This window comes from Elephas maximus, chromosome 14 (assembly GCF_024166365.1).
Source record: "Elephas maximus indicus isolate mEleMax1 chromosome 14, mEleMax1 primary haplotype, whole genome shotgun sequence".
In the NCBI taxonomy this organism is placed as follows: Eukaryota; Metazoa; Chordata; class Mammalia; order Proboscidea; family Elephantidae; genus Elephas; species Elephas maximus.
In genome coordinates, this window is record NC_064832.1 from 95,889,079 (window position 1) to 95,910,992 (window position 21,914).

Here is a 21,914-nt window from a genome sequence, read left to right on the forward strand (position 1 = left end):
AAAAGCACATAATCCAAAGTCAATTAAATAGTAAGATATTTTAACAAATTCTTATTTCATGAACTTCTCAAAATGTGAATAATAACTACACACACCCAACACAGAAATTCACATGTTTTTTTTCACTGGCAGGAATCATTCTAGTCATGGTTTTGGTGGGAGTTATCTATCTCTAAAATAATTTATTGGTTCTAATTGATTTTTACATTTTGAGGTTCTCTAACCTGTTGCTGTCAAGCCGATTCTGACTCATAGCAACCCCCATGTGCCAGCGCAGAACTGCCCCATAGAGTTTTCTAGGTCATAACTGTTACGGGAATGGATCTGCCAGGTCTTTCTCCCACGAAGTGGCTGGGTGGGTTCAAACCGCCAACCTCTAAGTTAGCAGCAGAGCTCTGTTTATTGTGGCTTTAGTTATTAGGTTATGTGATGAGAAACAGATTGACCTCAATTCAGTGTGTGTTACATTTTTAGTCTCAATCAGAGACAATTCACCGTGGTTTTTCTCTTTGTAGGCTCATGCCAAAGTCTGGCATCTGTACAATACTTCTTTCCGTCCAACTCAAGGAGGCCAGGTGTCCATCGCCCTAAGCTCTCACTGGATCAGTCCTCGAAGAATGACTGATCATGGCATCAAAGAATGCCAGAAATCTCTGGACTTTGTACTCGGCTGGTTTGCGAAACCCGTATTTATTGACGGTGACTACCCTGAGAGTATGAGGAGTAACCTTTCATCTCTTCTGCCTGAGTTTACCGAATCTGAGAGAAAGTTCGTGAAGGGGACAGCTGACTTCTTTGCTCTTTCCTTTGGACCTACCTTGAGTTTCCAGCTGTTGGACCCTCACATGAAGTTCCGGCAGTTAGAATCCCCCAGCCTGAGGCAGCTGCTTTTCTGGATAGACCTTGAATATAACCACCCTCCAATATTTATTGTGGAAAATGGCTGGTTTGTCTCGGGGACCACCAAGAGAGATGATGCCAAATCTATGTATTACCTCAAAAAGTTCATAATGGAAACCTTGAAAGGTAGGACTGCAGCTAGAATTCTAATGTCCTGCCAAAACCCACTGGAATAGCAATCATTAGGATTATCTATAATCAACTGTATGCATTTGTATTGTCTAATAATAACGTAGAAATTCATTTTGGCAATAGCAGGAATGCATTTATGTAATACCTTTCTAAGGTGCCCTGGTAGTACAGTGGTTAGGCACTCAGCTGCTAATTGGAAGTTGGTGGTTTGAACCCATCGGCTGCTCCACTGAAGAAAGATGTGCCAGTCTGCTTCCGTAAAGATGACAGCCTTGGAAACTACTCTGTCCTACAGGGTGGCTATGAGTTGGAATCGACTCAATGACAATTTTTTTTTTCTTAATACCTTTCTAACTTGGGGCCTTGAGGAACTAAAATCAATTTTTAAAACTCATTTTGTAAATAGAGAAACTGGGTTATAATATGTGAAATTACTTGACTTTCAGAGTTACTAATCTAGACTTTCAGATTGTTAAGCATAAAATAAATCCCAAGATTATCTAGCTCTTTGTATATGTCTTTGAGTTCTTACTGCTTTTACTGAACACAAACACGTTTTAAAGAAAAATATCCACATTTTCTAGGGAAAAAAGTAAACATTTCATGCTTTTAAAGACTTTATTCATTTATTGCATCAGGCACAAAGCTAGGTGCCTAGGATAGAAACTGGAACAAGACATCTTTCCTGCCCCTGAGGGGCACACACTGGAAATAAAGAATTATCCAGTCTTGGTGCTGGGGAATCAAAATAAAAACATACTGGAGATAAGCTTATCTTTAAACCAGCTCCATCGAGTCAATTCTGACTCGTGGAGACCCCGAGTGGTTCAGAGTACAGCTGTACCCCATAAGGGTTTTCAATGGTGTAACCTGTCAGAAGTTCATTCGAGGCACTTCTGGGTGGATTTGAACCGTCAAATTGGTTGGTTGACAAGTGCTTAACCGTTTCCATCACCCAGGGACTGCTAAGCAAACTGAGATAAGCTTATTTTTAAAAAATATTTATTTGTAGATTAGGTTTGGTTAGAGCTTTTGTGTATGAGAAAAAACTCTTGATTTGCCAAACAATAAATGTGATGTTTAATTTATTTCAATAAGTAGTAAAACCCTCAAATGCTCTTGAATCATGAGGTGAATGCGCAGTGAAGGGTCATGTTGTTCTTGTCCTTTCTTCCCTTTGCAGCCATCAGACTGGATGGGGTCAATGTCATCGGGTACACTGCGTGGTCGCTCATGGATGGCTTCGAGTGGCACAGAGGGTACAGCGTCAGACGTGGGCTCTTCTATGTTGATTTTCTAAGCCAGGATAAGAAGCTGTGGCCCAAGTCTTCAGCCTTGTTCTACCAAAAACTGATAGAGAAAAATGGCTTCCCGCCTTTACCTGAAAACCAACCCCTAGAAGGGACATTTCCCTGTGACTTTGCATGGGGGATTGTTGATAACCACGTGCAAGTAAGTCGGCTGACAAAACCCTTCAGCAGTCTCACGTGTCCCACCACTAGTAGGTATGGTAATGCGTCCTCATGAGGCTGGGTGTCATGCCACGTGGTTAAGTCTTTGGGCAGAACGTGGCTCTTAATGAGCACATTGAGCAAACCATTTGGAATGTGGCACCCTTCTCTCCAAAAATCTTCCTAGCTACATCTTGCACTCTAAATCAGATCCGAAGGGAAAGAAATTTAAAATATATGAATATCTAAGGTCTGGTAAGAAAGTAACAAGCCCTGGTGGTACAGTGGCTAAACGCGTGGCTGGCGATCAACAGGTCAGTGGTTTGAGCCCACCCACTGCTCCTTGGGAGAGAGATATGGCAGTCTGCTTCTGTAAAGAGAGATTACAGCCTTGGAAACCCTATGGGGCAGTTCTAATCTACCCTATAGGGTCACTATGAGTCAGAGTTGACTCAACAGTGACTTTTTTTTTTCTTTTAAAGAAAGTAAAAAGATAAAATACTCTCGCTTATATAGTGGTTTTTAAGCCTTTTTAAAGCAGTTGAGTTCTTCGATGGACAGGATATTCACAGAACTCCAAAGTGTGCGAGTTTCCACTGGAGCTCCTGAGATTGAAGCAGGAACAGGAGGCAGAGCCCCCTGGATGCAAAACCGAGAATGCACTGAGCTTCAGAAACACGTCAGGAATCAACACCCTTGTTCCAGTCGTTGTGAAACAGTGTGGAAGTTCTTCACAGTCAACCAATATTTATCGAGAGCCTATGTAGTTAGCCCTCAATATCATTTTTAATTTTCCTAATTTTAAAGGGATTTGTTTTCTAGAGTCTGAATAAGTAAGCATTTATTAGATGCCTAGTGTAAATACACCGAGGACTGCCAGAAAAACAAACAAATTTTTCTTGGAAAAAATACAGCCAGAATGCTCCTTAGAAGCGAGGATGGTGAGACTTCATCTCACTTACTTTGGCCACGTTATCAGGAGGGTCCAGTCCCTGGAGAAGGACATCATGCTTGGTAAAGAAGAGGGTCAGCAAAAAAGAGGAAGGCCTTGAGCAAGATGGATTGACACAGTGGCATAACAACCATTGTGAGGATGGTGCGGGACCAGGTGGTGTTTCCTTCTTTTGTATATAGGGTCACTATGAGTTGAAACTGACTCGACTACACCTAACACCAACTAAATAGGAGCCCTGGTGGTGCAGTGGTTAAGTGCTCAGCTGCTATTGGAAAGGTTGGCGGTTAGAACCCACCCAGCGGCTCCGAGGGAGAAAGACCTGGTGACCTGCTCCCGTAAAGGTCAGAGCCTAGGAAGCCCTGTGGGGCGGTTCTGCTCTGTCACATGGGATCGCTGTGAGTCAGAACCGACTCAGGGGCACCCAACACCAACAACAAAAAGTGTGTACAAGGGTTAGTTGCTAGGTCTGCTCAGATAAGGGGAGCGCTGGCAGGGAACACTCTGAGGATGATTGGGCTCCTGCCTTCAAAGGAGCAAAGGAGTCGCTGGCGGGAAGACAGTGGATCACAAATAATGGAATGGAATGAACCACCACCTGGTGGTAGGTAAGCAGGGTAGGTTGGGTGGGAGTGGGTGCTGTTGAATGGAGTCTGAGTATGAAAGTCGTGACCAAAACAGAGACCGCATTCAGTACCCACAGACAAGCAGTGGGGTGCTTCTAGCCAATCCATTGGCTTGACGAGTGAGGGTTTCAAAAGAAGCCCTTGGAAGAGTGGAATCCCTGAGTGGTGCAAAAGGTAAACACACTGGGCTGCTAACAGCAAAGTTGGTGGTTTGGGTCCACCCAGAGGTGCCTCAGAAGAAAGACCTGATGATCTACTTATGAAAAATCAGGCGCTGAGAACCCACGGGGCACAGTTCTTCTCTGACACACATAGGGTCGCCATGAGTTGGAGCTGACCCCACGGCAACTGGTTAAAGTCCCCGTCATCTCTAAAATTGTAAAATTCTGTGCTCACAAGTATTACTTAAAGAGAGAGAGATTTCTTATTTGCATTTTCCATGCTGTGTCATTCAAGGAGCTCTGGTGGTGCAGTAGTTAAGCACTCAGCTGCTAACTGAAAGGTTGATGGTTCAAACCCGCCCCGTGGCTCCACAAGAGAAAGACCTGGCGATGTGCTTCTGTAAAGATTACAGCCTAGGAAACCCTATGGGCCAGTTCTACTCTGTCACATGAAATCACTGGGAATCTCAATGGCACCCCAAAAACAGCAACCCTTCACCTATCAGAGCTTGCCAGTTCTCTCATGCAGAGCCTACCAAACAAAATTAATTTACTTGCAAACCCAAGGTGGATGGAAATGTCTCCAGAAGCTCCCTAGTGGGAATTGGCTGCTATTGCTATTTTCTCCTTCCAGATTTCACTTCGAGCTTTGTATTATATTGGTGGGGTCCTTCCTCAGCTAACTTCCTCATTGATCAGTACCAGTTCTTTGTTATGTCAGTTCTAATATGTGTGTGTTTTATGTTTTTTAAATTTACAAACAATACTCTACATTTTTAATACATTATATTAAAACTCATTTTTCCTCTGCTGCCAGTGTTTCAAACTCTTAATATACACAGGAGTACATGTCTTTGCAAGGACTGCTGGTGGCACAACGATTTAGTGCGTGCTTAGCTGCTAACTGAAAGTTTGGTGGTTTGAACCTACCAGTCAGAAGAAAGACCTGTGTACCTACTCCTGTAAAGATTACAGCCTAGATCAACAAAATTGACAAACCACTGGCCAAACTGACAAGAAAAACAGGAGAGGATGCAAATAACTCAAATAAGAAATGAAATGGGGGACATTACAACAGACCCAACTGAAATAAAAAGGGTCATAACAGAGTATTATGAAAAACTATACTCCAACAAATTTGGAAACCTGGAAGAAACAGACACATTTCTAGAAACACACTACTTACCCAAACTAACACAAAATGATGTTGAAAATCTGAACAGACCCATAACAAGAGAAGAGATTGAAAAGGCAATAAAAAAATCTTTCAACAACAACAACAAAAAGTCCTGGCCCAGATGGCTTCACTGGAGAATTCTACCAAACATTCAAAGAAGAACTTACACCAGTGCTTCTTAAACTACTTCAGAACATAGAAAAAGCAAGTGACACTTCTGAGTTAATTCTATGAAGCCAGTACAACACAACCCTGATACCAAAACCAGGCAAAGACACCACAAAAAAAGAAAACTACAGACCAATATCTCATGAATACAGACACAAAAATTCTCAGCAAAATTCTAGCCAATAGAATTCAGCATCATATCAAAAAAATAATAACACCACGACCAAGTATGATTCATACCAGGTATGCAAGGGTGGCTCAACATTAGAAAATCAATTGACATAGTCCAGCACATAAATAAAAGGAAAGAAAAGGATCACATGATCATATCAATCAATGCAGAAAAGGCATTTGGAAAACGTCCAACACTCATTCCTGATAAAAACTCTCAACAAAATAGGTATAGAAGGGAAGTTTCTGAACATAATAAAGGGCATCTATACAAAAGCAACAGCCAACATCATTCTTAATGGAGAGAGGCTTAAAACATTCCCCTTGAGAACAGGAACAAGACAAGGGTGCCCTTTATCACCACTCCTATTTAACATTGTGCTGGAAGTTCTAGCTAGAGCGATAAGGCAGGAAAAAGAAATAAAGGGCATTCAAATTGATAATGAAGAAGCTAAACTGTCCCTATTTGTGGATGATATGATACTATACGTAGAAAACCCAAAAGACTTCACAAGAAAACTACTGGAACAAACAGAAAGATTCAGCAGAGTAGCAAGATAAAAGATAAACATACAAAAAATCAGTTGGATCCCTGTATACCAATAAAGAGAACGATGAAAAGGAAATCAGAAAAACAATACCATTTTAGTAGCCCCTAAAAAAGTAAAATACTTAGGAATAAATCTAACCAGGGATGTAAAAGACCTATACAAAAAAAACTACAAAACACTACTGCAAGAAATGAAAAGAGATCTCCATAAATGGAAAAACATACCATGCTCATGGATAGGTAGACTCAACATTGTGAAAATGACAATTCTACCCAAAGCAATTTACAAATACAATGCAATACCAATTCAAATACCAACAACATTCTTTAAAGAGATGGAAATCTAATCATTAACTTTATATGGAAAGGGAAGAAGCCATGGATAAATAAAGCACTGTTGAAGAAGAAGAATAAAGTAGGAGGACTCACACTACCTGACCTCAGAACTCACTATACAGCTATGGTCATCAAAACAGTGTGGTAATGGTACAACAACAGATACATTGACCAATGAAACAGAATTGAGAACCCAGATGTAAATCCTTCCACCTACTGTCACCTCATCTTTGACAGGGCCAAAGCCCATCAAGTGGGGAAAAGACAGTCTTTTTAACAAATGGTGCTGGCAAAACTGGATATCCATCTACAAAAAAAAATGAAACAGAACCCATGCCTTGCACCATACACAAAAACTAATTTGAAATGAATCAAAGACCTAAATATAAAGCCAAAAACTATAAAGTTCATAGAAGAAAAAATAGTATCAACGCTAGAGGCCCTAATAAATGGCATTAACAGGATACAAACCATAACCAACAACACACAAACTTCAGAAGATAAGCTAGATAACTGGGTTATTCTAAAAATTAAACACTTAATGCTCATCAAAAGACCTCACCAAAAGAGTAAAAAGAGAAACTACAGACTGGGAAAAAATTTTGGCTATTACAGACAGATCAGACACTGGTCTAATCTCTAAAACCTACAGGAAAATCCAGCACCTCTGCAAGAAAAAACAAATAATCCAATTAAAAAATAGGCAAAGGAAATGAACAGACACTTCACCAAAGAAGACATTCAAGGGGCCAACAGGCACATGAGGAAATGCTCGCAATCACTAGCCATTAGAAAAACGCAAATCAAAACTACAATGAGACATTGTCTCACCCTGGCATTACTGGCACGAATCAAAAACGCAGGAAATAACAAATGCTGGAGAGGCTGTGGGGAGATCTGAACTCTTATGCGCTGCTGGTGGGAATGCAAAATGATACAGCCATTCTGGAAAACAATATGGTGCTTCCTTAGAAAGCTGGACATAGAACTACCATATGATCCAGCAATCCCACTCCCAGGAATATATCCTAGAAAAATAATCATCACACGAATAGACATATGCACATTCATGTTCACTGAGCGATGTTCACAATAGCAAAAAGACGGAAACCACCTAGATGCCCATCAGCAGATGAATGGATAAACAAACTATGGTACATGCACACAATGGAGTATTATACAACGATAAAGAGCAACGGTGAATCTGTGAAGCATCTCATAACATGGATGACTCTGAAGGACATGCTGAGGGAAACAAGTCAATCACAAAAGGACAAACATTGTATGAGACCATTACTGTAAAAACTCATGAGAAGGTTTACACACAAAAAGAAACAATCTTTGATGGTTATGAGGGAGAGGAGGGGTGGCAATGGGAAAGCACTAAATAGACGATAGGTAAGTGGTAACTTTGGTGAAGGGTAAGACAGGACACAATACTGGGGAAGCCAGCAAAACTTGCAGAAGGTAGGGTCATGGAAGGTCCATAGACATATCCAAACTCCCTGAGGGACTGAATTGCTGGGCTGAGGGCTGTGGGGACTATGGTTTCGGGTAACATCTAGCTGAACTGGCATAACATAGTTTATAAAGAAAAAGGTCTACATTTTACTTTGGTGAGTAGCGTCTGGGGTCTTAAAAGCTCGTGAGCGGCCATCTAGACACTCCACTGGTCTTACTCTGTCTGGAGCAAATCAGAATGACGAAAACCAATGACACAAAGAAAGATTGGTCCAAAGGACTAATGGACCACATCTACCAAAGCCTCCATAAGACTGAGTCCAGTACAAATGGGTGGTGCCCGCCTACCACCACTGACTGCTCTGACAAGGATCACAATAGAGGGTCCCAGACAGAGCTGGAGAAAAATGTAGAACAAAATTCTGACTCAAAAAAAAAAGACCAGACTTACTGGCCTGACGGAGACTGGAGAAACTGGGAGAGTATGACCACCGGACGCCCTTTGAGCTCAGTAAGGAGGTCATTCCCAAGGTTCACCCTTCGGCCAAAGATTAGACAGTCCCATAAAGCAAACCAAGACTAAAGGTGAACACCAGCCCAGGGGCAAGGGCTAGGAGGCTGGTGGGGACAGGAAAGCTGGTAATAGGGAACCCAAGGTCGAGAAGGGGGAGTGTTGACATGTCGTGGGGTTGGTAATTAATGTCATAAAACAACACGTGTAGTGTTTAATGAGAAATTAGTTTGTTCTGTAAATCTTCATCTAAAGTACAGCTAAAAAATAAAACAATGCAAAAAAACTAAAAAGATAACAGCCTAGAAAACTCTATGGGGCAGCTCTACTCTGTCACATGGGGTCACTATGAGTCGGAATTGACTCGACGGCACCTAAAAACAATATTAATAAGTCAATGTTTCATCTGAAAAGCTTTAAAAATAATATGCCGGGAAGCACGCAAGCTGTCTGAAGACTGACTTCGGACTTATTCACATAGATTGTCACTTAACTTAGACTCAACTTCCCAGCTAACAGTTTTGTTTTCCAGTAACTACTAACGAGCCCTGGGGGCACAATGGTTAGGCCCTTGGCTGCTAACCCAAAGGTTGACAGTTCGAACCCACCCAGCGGCCCCGTGGGAGGAAAGACCTTGCGATCTGCTCCTGTAAAGATTACAGCCTAGGAAACCCTATGGGCCCGTTCTACTCTGTCACGTGGGGTCATTGTAAGTCTTAATCTACTTGACAGTGCCTAACACCACCACTAGGTACGGAACCTGCTGCATGCCAAGGACACAGAACTCCTGGAACTCTGGACGGCTTTGGGAAGATGTTTCGTCCATAGGGTAGTAAAGATGAGCAATTAACTTTATACCTGTTCTTTCTGAAGGGAAATTGTATTTCTCTTTTTTTTGGTAAAAAACCAGTCAACAAATTAAGGGAGGTTTGATGGAGTGTTGCCTAAAGATTCATTTCTAAATGTCATTTTTTCTTTTTTTTGTAGAAATTATATTTACTTTCACGTATCTGTTTTCAGATGAACTGAATAAAAGCTCTTGTTTTGGAGCAGTTATGGTGGTAAAGTTTTGGATTAAATCAACCCAGAATGTGGTAAACGTAATATAAAAAAATTCCGTCAGGCAATGAACGTTTTTTCCTCAGAAGAGCACGTAAACGTTTTCTGCTGTGAGGCTGAGGGGACATGATTTGTGGGTGTGTGGTGGTGGAAAAAGACTTCTGACAGGATTCCCAGAGTGTGAGGGGAAACGCATGCATGGGTGATCCACAAGGACGGACGATTCTCCAGGAAAAGCGATTTCCCTTTGACATGCTGGCTTTTTATTACTTTCCTTTGTGAACACAGCCCTGAGCCCTCCAGAGAAACAGCAGCTAATTTGCAACAGCCCCATAAAATGCAATGATACAGATTCAAACGTGGATTTGTGTGGGCCCCGATTTTATAACCAAAGCCAAACCAGCTCGAGCTGATTCCGACTCATGGCGACACCATGTGTTACGGAGAACAACTGCCCATAGGGTTTTCTTGGCTGTAATCTCTGCAGCGGATCACCATGCCTTTCTTCCGTGGCACTGCCAGCTGGGTTCAAAGGTTTAGGTTAGTGGTTCAGCAGAAACTGTCTGCACCACCGAGGGACCTCCTTCACACAGGTCAGAGGAAGGATCTGGCTCTCGAGGGGTTGTTAGCTGGAGCCGGAAACTGGAGGAAGCAGTGTGGTCTTGGGGGCAGACTTGCAGTTGGCATTTCCTCTACTGCTTTCACAGGGAAGGAAGATCATGCAATTTTGATTTTACGATTTTTCTGCTTTATCCTTGCTGCAGAAAAAGGATTTGGAAAATTAAACGGTCTACGTTAGCAAATCTCACTGTGGGTGGGTGGCAATAATGTTTCTTGTTTCTGCATTCTCAATCAGGCTTTCTAAGATCAATCAGGTTTAATTTGTTAAATTCTGCCGTGGGCCCTAATGTCAGTAAAGGGCAACAGTTAGGCTTATTTAACACATCCTCTACCTACAGCATGGAGTTCCTGGGTGGGGCAAATGGTTAACGCATTCGACTGCTGAGTAAAAAGTTAGAGACGTGAGTTCATCCAGAGGTGCCTTGGAGGACAGTCCTGGCCATCTACTTCCAAAAATCACCCACTGAGAACCCTCCGGGGCACAGCTCTACTCTGGCACACAGGAGGTTGCCCTGCTTTGGAGTCAACTCTACAACAACTCTATTTTTTTCCTACAGCAAATCTCAATTTAGAAGGAGATTTTAATAAGCACAACTTAATTTTAAATATAACTTCATTTTTTGACTAACTTAGTCCTGTCCTAAGCTTTTGTTTTTTGCCTAGGTTTTTTTTTTTAGTTTGAAAGTTTCATATCATTGTTGATCTCTTAACCGAAAATCATCCAAAAATATTCTGCTTACTTGATGCAGACGGGTGTGCGGGAATTGTTAGTGTTTGTCATCTGAAGTCACCAAACAAATTTGTTTTTTTTTTTCTTTAACGTTACAGTAACAGTTCAAACGTTAGCAAGAACTATGGGTAATCCAAGTGTGTCTAGAAGAACGGGGAGTGTCTCCTTCCTCAGGAACTTACAATTTATGAGAAGCATTTAAGTTTTCAGCTAGAAGGGCGCCAATTTCTGCTCATCCTGTTGCTTGTTTTGTTAGTTGGCGTCGAGTCAATTCCGACTTACGGCGACCCCACGTATGCAGAGTAGAACCACTCCACAGGGTTTTCAAGGCCTGTCTTCCAAGACGCCTCTGGGTGGACTTGAGCCTCCAAACTTCCTGTTAGCAGCTGAGTGCACAGACTCTTTGCACCACCCAGGGACATACCTAATAACTGTTGTTAGCCGCGTGAGCCGCTTCCAACTCATGGCGACCCCACGTGTATGGACTAGAACTGTGCTCCGTAGGGTTCTCAAGGCCATGAACTTTCGAAGGCCTAGGCCTTTCTTCTGAGGTGCCTCTGGGTGGGTTCGAACTGCCAACGTTTCAGCTGGTAACTGAGTGCTTAACTGTGTGCACCACACTGGGATTTTCTCCCTGAAGAGATTTCCCAGACTGTCCAGGTGAATCTAATGCCGACTTTGCTCTTCTCAGGTAGACACCACCCTGTCTCAGTTTACGGACCCGAATGTTTACCTGTGGGATGTCCACCACAGCAAGAGGCTCATTAAAGTGGACGGGGTGGTGACCAAGAAGAGGAAATCCTACTGTGTTGACTTTGCCGCTATCCGGCCCCAGATCGCCTTGCTCCAGGAGACGCACGTCACCCATTTCCACTTCTCCCTGGATTGGGCCCTGGTCCTCCCCTTGGGGAACCAGTCCCAGATCAACGGCACGGTCCTGCGTTACTACCGCTGCCTGGTCGGTGAGCTGGTCCGTGCCAACGTCACCCCAGTGGTGGCGCTGTGGCAGCCAGTAGCCCCACACCAAGGACTGCCAGGCCCCCTGGCCCAGCGCGGTGCCTGGGAGAACCCCCACACGGCCCTGGCATTTGTGGAGTATGCCAGACTGTGCTTTAAGGAGCTCGGCCACTCTGTCAAGCTCTGGATCACCATGAACCAGCCACCTACAAGGAACATGACCTACAGCGCCGGACACAACCTCCTGAGAGCCCACGCGCTGGCGTGGCGTGTGTATGACGAGAACTTCAGGCGTGCTCAGAAAGGCCAGGTATCCATAGCTCTGCAGGCGGACTGGATAGAGCCGGCCTGCCCTTCCTCCCAGAAGGACAAAGAAGTGGCCGACAGGGTTCTGGAGTTCGACATTGGCTGGCTCGCCGAGCCCATTTTCGGCTCTGGAGATTACCCACATGTCATGAGGGATTGGCTGAGCCAGAGAAACAATTTTCTTCTCCCCTATTTCACGGAAGATGACAAGAAGTTGATCCAGGGCTCCTTTGACTTTCTGGCATTAAGCCATTACACTACCATCCTTGTCGACTGGGAGAAGGAGGACCCAGGGAAGTACAATGATTACCTGGAAGTTCAAGAGATGACGGACATCACCTGGCTTAACTCTCCCAGTCAGGTGGCCGTGGTGCCCTGGGGCTTACGCAGAGTGCTGAACTGGCTGAAATCGAAGTACGGAGACCTCCCCATGTACGTGATAGCCAATGGAGTCGATGGCGATCCGCAGGAGACAGAGGACAAGCTGAGGGTGCATTACATACAAAACTACGTAAACGAAGCTCTGAAAGGTAAGGAGCCCCTGAGACAGGGGTCTTTGAACGTCATGTCGCCAGAGGGCATGATACCAGATAACCAGTGGCTGTAGAGTTGATTCTGACCCATGAGGACCCCTTGTGTGTCAGAGTAGAACTGTACTCCATAGGGGTCTCAGTGGCTGATTTTTTGGAAATAGATCCCCAGGCCTTTCTTCCAAGGCGCCTGTGGGTGGACTCAAGCCACCAAGCTTTTGGTTAGCAGCTGTGCTCATTAACCAACCACCTGCACCACCTGCTGTTGTTGGGTGTTGTCGAGTCAATTCCTGCTCACATCAACCCCATGGGACAGAGTAGAACCACTCCGTAGGGTTTTCTAGGCTGTAATCTTTACAGGAGCAGGTCTACAAGTCTTTCTCCAGCCACTGGGTGGGTTCCAACCGCTGACCTTTGTGTTAGCAGGCGAACGCTTAACTGTTACACCATCAGGGCTCCTTGTCTTTGCATAACGGAGCCCTTTTCAAATTTAATTTAGTCTGCAATTTTATTCAAAGGTACTGAAAATTTCCCTGAGGTAACAAAGCTATGTAAAAGTGATGTGCTGTGTGCAAAATGTTTTAATAACTGTTCTCCTGTCTTTTGTTTGTTTGTTTAGCTTACATATTGGATGGTATCAATCTTTGTGGATACTTTGCTTATTCACTGAGTGACCGCACCGCTCCCAAGTTTGGCCTCTTTCGTTATGCCGCGAATCAGTTTGAACCCAAACCGTCCATGAAACACTACAGAAAAATTATTGACAACAATGGCTTCCTGGGCCCTGGAAGTCTGGGAAGGTTCTGTCCGGAAGAATTTACCGTGTGCACAGAGTGCAGCTTCTTTCATTCCAGAAAGACTTTACTGGCTTTCCTAGCTTGCCTATTCTTTGCTTTTATTATTTCCCTTTCCCTTATTTTTTACTACTCTAAGAAAGGTCGAAGAAGTTACAAATAGTTCTGGACATTTCTATTCATTGATTTTGAAATAATTATGCAGTCACACTTCACCGTGTGGTGAAACTGTAGATTTCCTGTGTCTGAGCTTTAGAAAACCTTCTGCGTGGCCTGGGGCAGAGGTTTTGAAATGGGCCTGGTGCTGTCGTTGTTGGGTGCCATCAAGTTGATTCCGACTCACAGCAACCCCACCTGACAGAGTACAGCTGCCCCATAGGGTTTTCTAAGCTGTAAACTTTAAGGAAGCAGATTGCCAAAGCCTTTCTTCCTCAGAGCTGCTGGGTGGCTTCAGACCACCAAACTTTCAGTTAGCAGCGGAGTGCTTAAATGTTGCACCATCAGGGCATAGGTGATTATAAAGTACTGAATCATGTTAATGATGACTGGGTTAGTTCTCTTTTAGGGTGATTAAAAACTTACGGGGACCATCATTTCTGTAACATCATTTTTACTAGAGGCATGGGAATAGAAACCACACCAATGCAGAACTTGTACGGAAATTGAACGAAAAGCTTAAGAATATTTTTATCTGTGCCCTCTTCTAAATTTAATGTTTTCCTTTCAGGAAAAATTGCAAGTGTTAAAATAAAAAGTTAAGCCCCAAATCTCTCAATTGCCATGGTAATCCCTCATGCCTAAATTTCTCTGGAACCAGGTTTCCAAGGAGAAGGAAGACGGCAGATATTGGAGAGATGACAAAGGACCCTAGGTTGGAAGGTTTCATTGAAAAGTAGTATCTGTCAAATGTTGCTAATATTAACATTTGTAACTGGTTAATGGTATACTTAGCAGAGAAAATTACAGAGCCTCACATTTCCTGTGACTTTTGAGGCACTCTCTAAGCCTGAAAAACAAACAAACAAAAACCCATTGTCATCGAGTCAATTCCCTGTAGGACAGAACAGAACTGCCCCATAGGGTTTCCAAGGAGTGCCTGGTGGAGTTGAACTTCCAACCTTTTGTTTAGCAGCCGAGCTCTTAACCACTGCGGTACCAGGGTTTCCCTCTAAGCCTTGGGCCCCTTAAAACCCCAAACCAAATCCGTTGCCATCTAGTGGACTCTAAGTCATGGTGAGCTACGTGTGAGAGAGCAGAATCTAGCTTCATAGGGTTCTCTCTGCCATAATCCCTGGTGGTGCCGTGGTTAAGCACTCAGCTACTAACTGTAAAGGTCGGTGGTTTGAACCCACCCAGAAGCTCTGTGGGGCAAAGACCTGGCAGTCTGCTTCGGTAAAGGTGACAGCCTAAAAAACCCTGTGGGGCAGTTCTCCTCTGTCACATGGGCTCACCGTAGGTAGAAATCAACTTGACGGTGCCTAACAATAACTGCGGCAACAGCAAGTTCTGTGGAAGTAGATTGCCAGGCCTTTCCTCCGTGGTGCCGCTGGCTGGTTCAGACCACAACCGTTCAGCTAGGAGCTGAGCACAAACCATTTGAGCCACCCAGAGACCTTGTTTGGGTCTTTAGGGCTTTGTTTTATTGGCATCTCATTGAGGTCCTGCACATAGGAGACTTCCGATAAATGTCTGCTGAAAAATAAACGTGAATCATAGATGCTGGGCTCCTCAGGAGGCATAAAGGGATTGTGACGTGCGCTGTGTTGCAGTGGTTCTTGCGGGGGAGAGGGTGCTCATTATGATAAACATTGTGACCTCCTGGCTTAAAAAAAACCTTTTATTTAGGAGCACACCTTGGAATGAGGTGACCTTCCTTAAGAGACTAAGAACAAAACGATAGCTCATCGATTTTCTAGTCTTTAGAATGTGCCAATTTCTTTGAATTTGTAGTTTGTAATATTCTTAATTGGTTCAAAGCAGTCTGGTCTGATGAGACTGGGCAATTTGTTCTGGGGTCTCCAAGGCCCGTTTCGTCTTCTCACTGCTGCTACTGTGGAACTGGCTTGGAGCTAGTTTCGTTTTGAACGGGTACACTGAGGCACGCTACTGATTTCCTGAAAGGGCTAACTAGGTTCGGTCCTTGACTGTCCCTTGATAAGCCTCGCTGATCTGGAGACAGGGAAGTCTCTCTATTTCCACTGCAGTTGAGACGATCCGAAGATCTATTTTATAGCTAATATTGCGTCAGGCAAGCTGTGTGATAACAAGCCTCGCTGACACAGGGTGAGAGTGTAAAATAAAATATGGCACTGTAGCCCAAGCCATCTGTAGAGGTGGTATGATTTTTTCCCCCCACGAATAATAAGCTTTTTGTGGCATTCTCTTAAAAATCAGGCTTCTTATTAAAACAGGAGATTAGAAAAACAATCGTTTATGTATATATTTTTCTGATTATAAGAGTAATATATGTTCATTTTAAACAAATTTAAAATAGAAATTATATGTAAAGAAAAATAAAAATGATCTATAATCTCACAACCCAGAGGTAGCCATTATTAACATTTTCTATGTATTTTCTTTCTGTGTTTTCTAACATTTTCTTCTATGACCTGAGAGTCAGTTCATATTGTACATAGTTCTGTATCTTGCTTTATTAATTTTTACTGTATTTCCTTTGTTAGTCATCTTCAAAAAGCATGATTTTAATAGTTGTATAGTGTTCCACTGTATGAATTTGTCACAACTTATTTAATTATTCCTCTCCATTGTATAAGTTTTTTATTGTCAATTACCACTAAATAATGAATATTGTTTAAAAATGTGTTTTCTTGCTACAATATTCAGTATTTACCTTGATTTCCTTGAGTGTAAGCCAAAAACCAAACCTGTTGCAGTCAAGTCAATTCCAACTCACAGCGACCCTGTAGGACAGACTAGCGCTGCCCGTGGAAGCACATCTGTCTCCCGAGGAGCCGCCGGTGGGTTCAAACCGCTGACCTTTGGGTTAGCAGCCTAGTACTTTCACCACTGTGCCACCAGGGCTCCTTTGCTTGAGTGTAAAAAAAGAAACAAAACCCACTGCCATAGAATCAATTCCCGCTCCTAGTGATCCTTGAGTGTAGAGAGAAATAATCTATTTCTGGATAGAGTGTTGTAATATATCTGCCTGCAACTTTGCCTTCTTTCATAACCATACGAAATAAGCCTATTGAGCCACAGAGAATTCGATCCTTGTTTGTTAGGTGCTGTCCAGGGGATTCCTACTCATATCGACCCCAAGTGACAGAGTGGAACTGTCCCACAGGGTTTCCTAGACTCATCTTTAAGGCAGATCACCAGGTATATCTCCTGCAGAGCTGCTGGGTGGGTTTGAACCGCCAACCTTTCAGTTAGCAGCCAAGTACTTAGCCGTTCTGCCAGTATGGCTCCATATTATGATGGTAGTGGTGAGGAGATAGGGCTGACTGCAAGAGGCTGGAAGATGGTAGAGAAGGAGAGGGTCCTCCAGGCTGGTACTTACGGTTGAGCTTGAGAGACCATTTCAGACACATAGAGAACAAAATGGCGGATGAACTGAAAGGGACAAAACAGAGAAGTCGAGTCCCAGAGAGAAATGGCATCTAAAAAGCCTTCAGTGGAATTATAACGAAAGCTGCACGCTAACTTCCAGTTCCCAACCACCTGCAGAGGCAGCAGCTCTCTGCTGGGAGAAAAGGAGACAGCATTTTTTGGGGTCAGCCACTGGCTGGGGGGTCAGCCATGGGCTGGGGGGGCAGGTAGTAGGGGAGATTGGGGATGAGGGCCTTTCTGGTCCAGTGGGCAAAGCACACTCTTCTCTTAAACAGCTTCTCAGAGCACTACTTTCTTTCTGCTCCTGTGCTCATCTTTGAGGCCTTACTCTTGTGGATTCTGGGTTTTGAACCACTTTGTATATATTCCGAAATACAGAGATCAAAACTGGACACTGACTGACCTCGGAACTCCACCTGCTGTTACTTTGTGGGGCCAACTCAGGGGATGGTGTTAGTTGCGGGAACTCTGACTCATGGTGACCCCACGTACAACAAAAGGAAACATAGCCTGGTCCTGTGCCATCTTCACGATCGTTGGTATGAGTCCACTGTTGAGGCCGCTGTGTATTTTGAGTGTCTTCCAACCTAGAGGGCTCGTCTTCCAGCACTATATCAGACAACAGTCTGTTGTGACCCATAGGGTTTTTATTGGCTGATTTCTGGAAGCAGACAGCCAGGCTCTTCTTCCCAGCCTGTCTTAGTCTGGAAGCTCTGCTGAAACCCGTCTATCATGGGTGACCCTGCTGGTATTTGAAATACCGGTGACAAAGCTTCCAGGATCACAGCAACAGGCAAGGCCCCACAGTACAACAGACTGGCAGATGGGTAGTGGTGGCCAGCTCTGTAGGGATATAAGTAACAGTAAGCTGTTGGTTCCCTGAGGCCTCTTGGCTGTTTTCTGCCTTGTCTGCATTTGCCCTATATTCATGGTTCATTCTTGCAAACCAAGGTGGGCCCCTTGTATTTATCCCCAGTTCATTTTGCCTTGATTTGGAAGGATGATTTTTCATGTTCATTAAGGACATTTTTCATTTTATTTTTGTCTTCCATAGATAATAGTTAGAATCCACTAATGCCCTGAAGAAGCCCTGGTGGTGCCATGGTTAAGCACTTGGCTGCTAACTGAAAGGCTGGTGGTTTGAACCCGTATAGCGGCTCCGTGGGAGAAGGACCTGGCCACCTGCTCCCGTAAAAATTACAGCCTAGGAAGCCCTGTGGTCACATGGGGTCACTATGAATCAGAACCGACTCGACATAACCTTTATATTATTTATAACACTGCTATCCAGCAGAGGTAGAATGCAAGCCAGATAGTTTTAACACAATCACATTGGAAAAATAAAGAGTCATAGATGAAGCTCTAAGGATGGGTTGGATGGCAGCAGGGGACAAGGCCTGCAGTAAGGCCAGCCCTGGGTGATGAAAACTGTCAATGCACTGGGTTGCTGACTGAAAGGTTGATGGCTCGAGCCCACCCAGAGGTGCCTCGGAGGAAAGTCCCGGTGATCTGCTTCCGGAAAATCGGCCCCTGAAAACCCTGCAGAGCGTCATTCCACTGCGATGCACGTGGGGGCGCCGTAAGTTGGGACTGACTGCGACTGGTTTTCGCTGGTTTTATACACCAAAAAGCCAAACCCACTGCCACGGAGTCAATTTCCACTCCCAGGAACCCTGTAGGTCCTAGCAGAACTGCCCCTAGGGTTCCCAGGCTGTAATCTTTCCGGAATCAGACGCCACGTCTTTCTCCTGAGAAGCGGCCGCTGGGCTCAAACCACCGCTGTTTCGGACGGTAGCTGAACACTTAACCACCGGGCCACTAGGGCTTCTTCTGGTTTTATAAAGGCTCTAAAATTCATCCATATAATTGACATGGAAATTTACAGTTAAGCTGAACTACTCATTAAAACAAGTATTTTTTAAAGCACCTATGCGGAAGGAAGAATCCTGGAAACCTAGTTCTAAACATTGTAGCAGTTCAGGTGGAATTAAACTGCTTTTCTTTTCATGTAGCCTACAAACTCAGTCTTTTCTCTAACTCAGATTTCCCCTTTTTAAATTAATAGGGTGATTTGATTGCCATGTAGCATCTCCATTTGATATTTAATATTGTGTAGTGCCTGGGGTCTTGAAAGCTTGTTGGCAGCCACCCAAGTTACAATTACGGGTCTCTGTTCACCTGGAGCAACAGAGGAAGAAGAAGGGTCAGGAACAGGAGCGGGGAATGGAGTGTGTGGCTGACTGCCTCCAGGGACGACTGCCTCCTTTACCGCGGGGACAGAAGAACTGGATGGTGCTCCGCTACCATCGCTGGACGCTTGGATCAAAGATTCTTTAGGGAAATCCTGATGAAAAGAGGAAACAATGTGGAAATATTTCACTCTCATGGAATCCAGAATTTCTGGAGCTGTTGAAGCTGGATGAACTCCCAAACTCTTGCCCTGAGATAACCTTTAAACTTAAGCCAAAAATATCCCAACGTCATCTTTAAACCAAATCATAACCCGATAACCCATTGCCATCAAGTCAATGTCAACTCACAGTGACCCTTTAGGACAGAGTAGAACTGCCCCAGAGGGGTTCCAAAGCTGTAATCTTAATGGAAGCAGATGGCCACATCTTTCTCCCCTGGAGCAGTTGGTGGGTTCAAACCGTCAACCTTTTGGTTAGCAGCTGAACACCTAACCACTGTGCCACCAGAGCTCCTTAAACCAAATAATAATATAGATTAATTAGTAAAGTATGTCTGCATGACCATTGAGCTCTTTTAAAGAATTATCTTTATGGGATCATTTGACAACAACAACTCAAAAGGTTAGGTAGGAAGCCTCAAGGGGCACAGAGTTTATGCTAGGAGCCCGGGCGGAGCAGTGGTTAAAAGCTCAAAAGGTCCACAGTTCAAATCCACCAGCGGCTCCTTGGAAACCCTATAGGTCACTATGAGTTGGAATCGACTGGAACACAATGTGTAAGGAGTTTATGTTAATGGGGCGAACAAGCTGGAAAAGTGGGATGAGAATGGTTGCACAACTTGAATGTTATCAATGTTACTGAGTTGCACAGGTAGAAGGTGGTGAACTGGTGGACGTTTTGCTGTGTACATTCTCCACAACAAAGAGTAAAAGAAAGTATTTTAAAAATATTTAGTATTGAACAATGCTGCTTGAAATTTCTGCAGGAAGGAAAATGTTCACTTGACTGACATCAACCATACTTGACAGGAGGGCCTGGCTCGTGCGGTGAAAGTAGAAGCCACATCTTGTTTGTTTGGTTTCTCCGACGTCTAGCACAGTGTCTTATACGTCCTCTTGTTCAATAAATGCCGTTGATTAGCCGAATACACGTAAGAATGAATGAAGGAGCCCTGATAGTGCCACTGCTAAGTGCTCGGCGTTTCAAACCCACCCAGGGGCTCCGTGGAGAAAGACCTGGTCATCTGCTCCTGTAAAATTTACAGCCTAGGAAACCTATGGGGCAGTTCTTCTCTATTACGTGGGGTGGGTATGGGTCACAATCAACTCGACGGCACCCAACAACAACAAGAAGTAATGACAGAATAAAGGAATGAACAGAATTAGTTCATGGACATCACCTTTATCTAGAGACTAATGTAATAAGTGGGGGTTGACTGACAAGAACCAAAAACTGATAAATGATGTTAGGTGCCAAACAGCTCAGTGCTACACATTCAGGGGAAGCCAAAATATAACCTTCCGTGACCATTCTTCTAGGTGACCAAACCAAAACCAAACCCTTTGCTGTCAAGTTGATTCCAACTCATAGCGACCCTACAGAACAGAGTAGAAGTGCCCCATAGGATTTCCAAGGAGTGGCTGCTGGATTTGAACTGCCAACATCTTGGTTAGCAGCTGAGCGCCTATCCACTGCAACACCAAGGCTCCATGACTAGGATAAAAAAAATAGGACAGTAAAAAAAACAAAACAAAAAACCAAACCCGTTGCCGTCGAGTTGATTCCGACTCACAGTGACCCTATAGGACAGAGTAGAACTGCCCCATGGGGTTTCCAAGGAGCGCCTGGTGGAGTCAAACTGCCGACGTTTTGGTTTGCAGCTGTAGTACTTAACCACTATGCCACCTAAAATGCAGCGAAATTCACTTTCACAACATGAATGCTGCACACCAGAAGAGACTTGGGGGTTAACGCTCACGCCCTGTTTTTGACCCAGTAGGTTTGAAAAGGGAACTATGTTCAACTTAACATGTTAATTGAGTCAGAACGGCGTGGAGAGAAAGTCAGCCAGATCCAGGTTCAAATGGCCCCACAGGTGTGTGCTCTGGGGTAACTCAACCCTTGCTGAGCCTCAGTTTCCTCATCTTGAAATGGGAGTGGTAATATCTACCGTAGCACAGACCTAAATATGGTAGGATATAGTAGGTATAATAACCAAAGCACCTGCCCTAAACATATTTTTTTTAAGCCCAGTTACTTGTAATGCACATGTAACTTCTTGTGAATCAGCGATTTCCATCTCAGTAACGTATGATCAGGAGGCACCGGCGGTCCAGTGGTAGAATCCTCCCCTTCCACGCAGGAGACCTGGGTTTGAGTCCCAGCCGAGACACCACATGCACAGCCACCACCTCTGTGGGGTGGGGCCTTGTGTGATGCCGGACAGGTTTCAGCAGAGCGTCCAGACTAAGACAGACTAGGAAGAAAAGCCTGGCGATCTGCTTCCAAAGTCAGCCAATGAAAACCCTATGGACCTCAATGGTCCGATCCACGTTCTTC

General features: G+C 44.1%; 1 protein-coding gene across 1 annotated transcript in view; it reads left to right on the plus strand.

The window, feature by feature from the left end:
* Window positions 1-13,756, plus strand: part of KL (klotho) — a 34,993-nt gene extending 21,237 nt beyond the window's left edge. Inside the window, exons 2-5 of the mRNA XM_049853079.1 lie at window positions 516-1,026; window positions 2,216-2,484; window positions 11,698-12,799; window positions 13,419-13,756. Coding sequence (XP_049709036.1) covers window positions 516-1,026; window positions 2,216-2,484; window positions 11,698-12,799; window positions 13,419-13,756 — 2,220 coding nt within the window. The remainder of the gene's footprint in view (window positions 1-515; window positions 1,027-2,215; window positions 2,485-11,697; window positions 12,800-13,418) is intronic.
* Window positions 13,757-21,914: the final 8,158 nt, after the last annotated feature.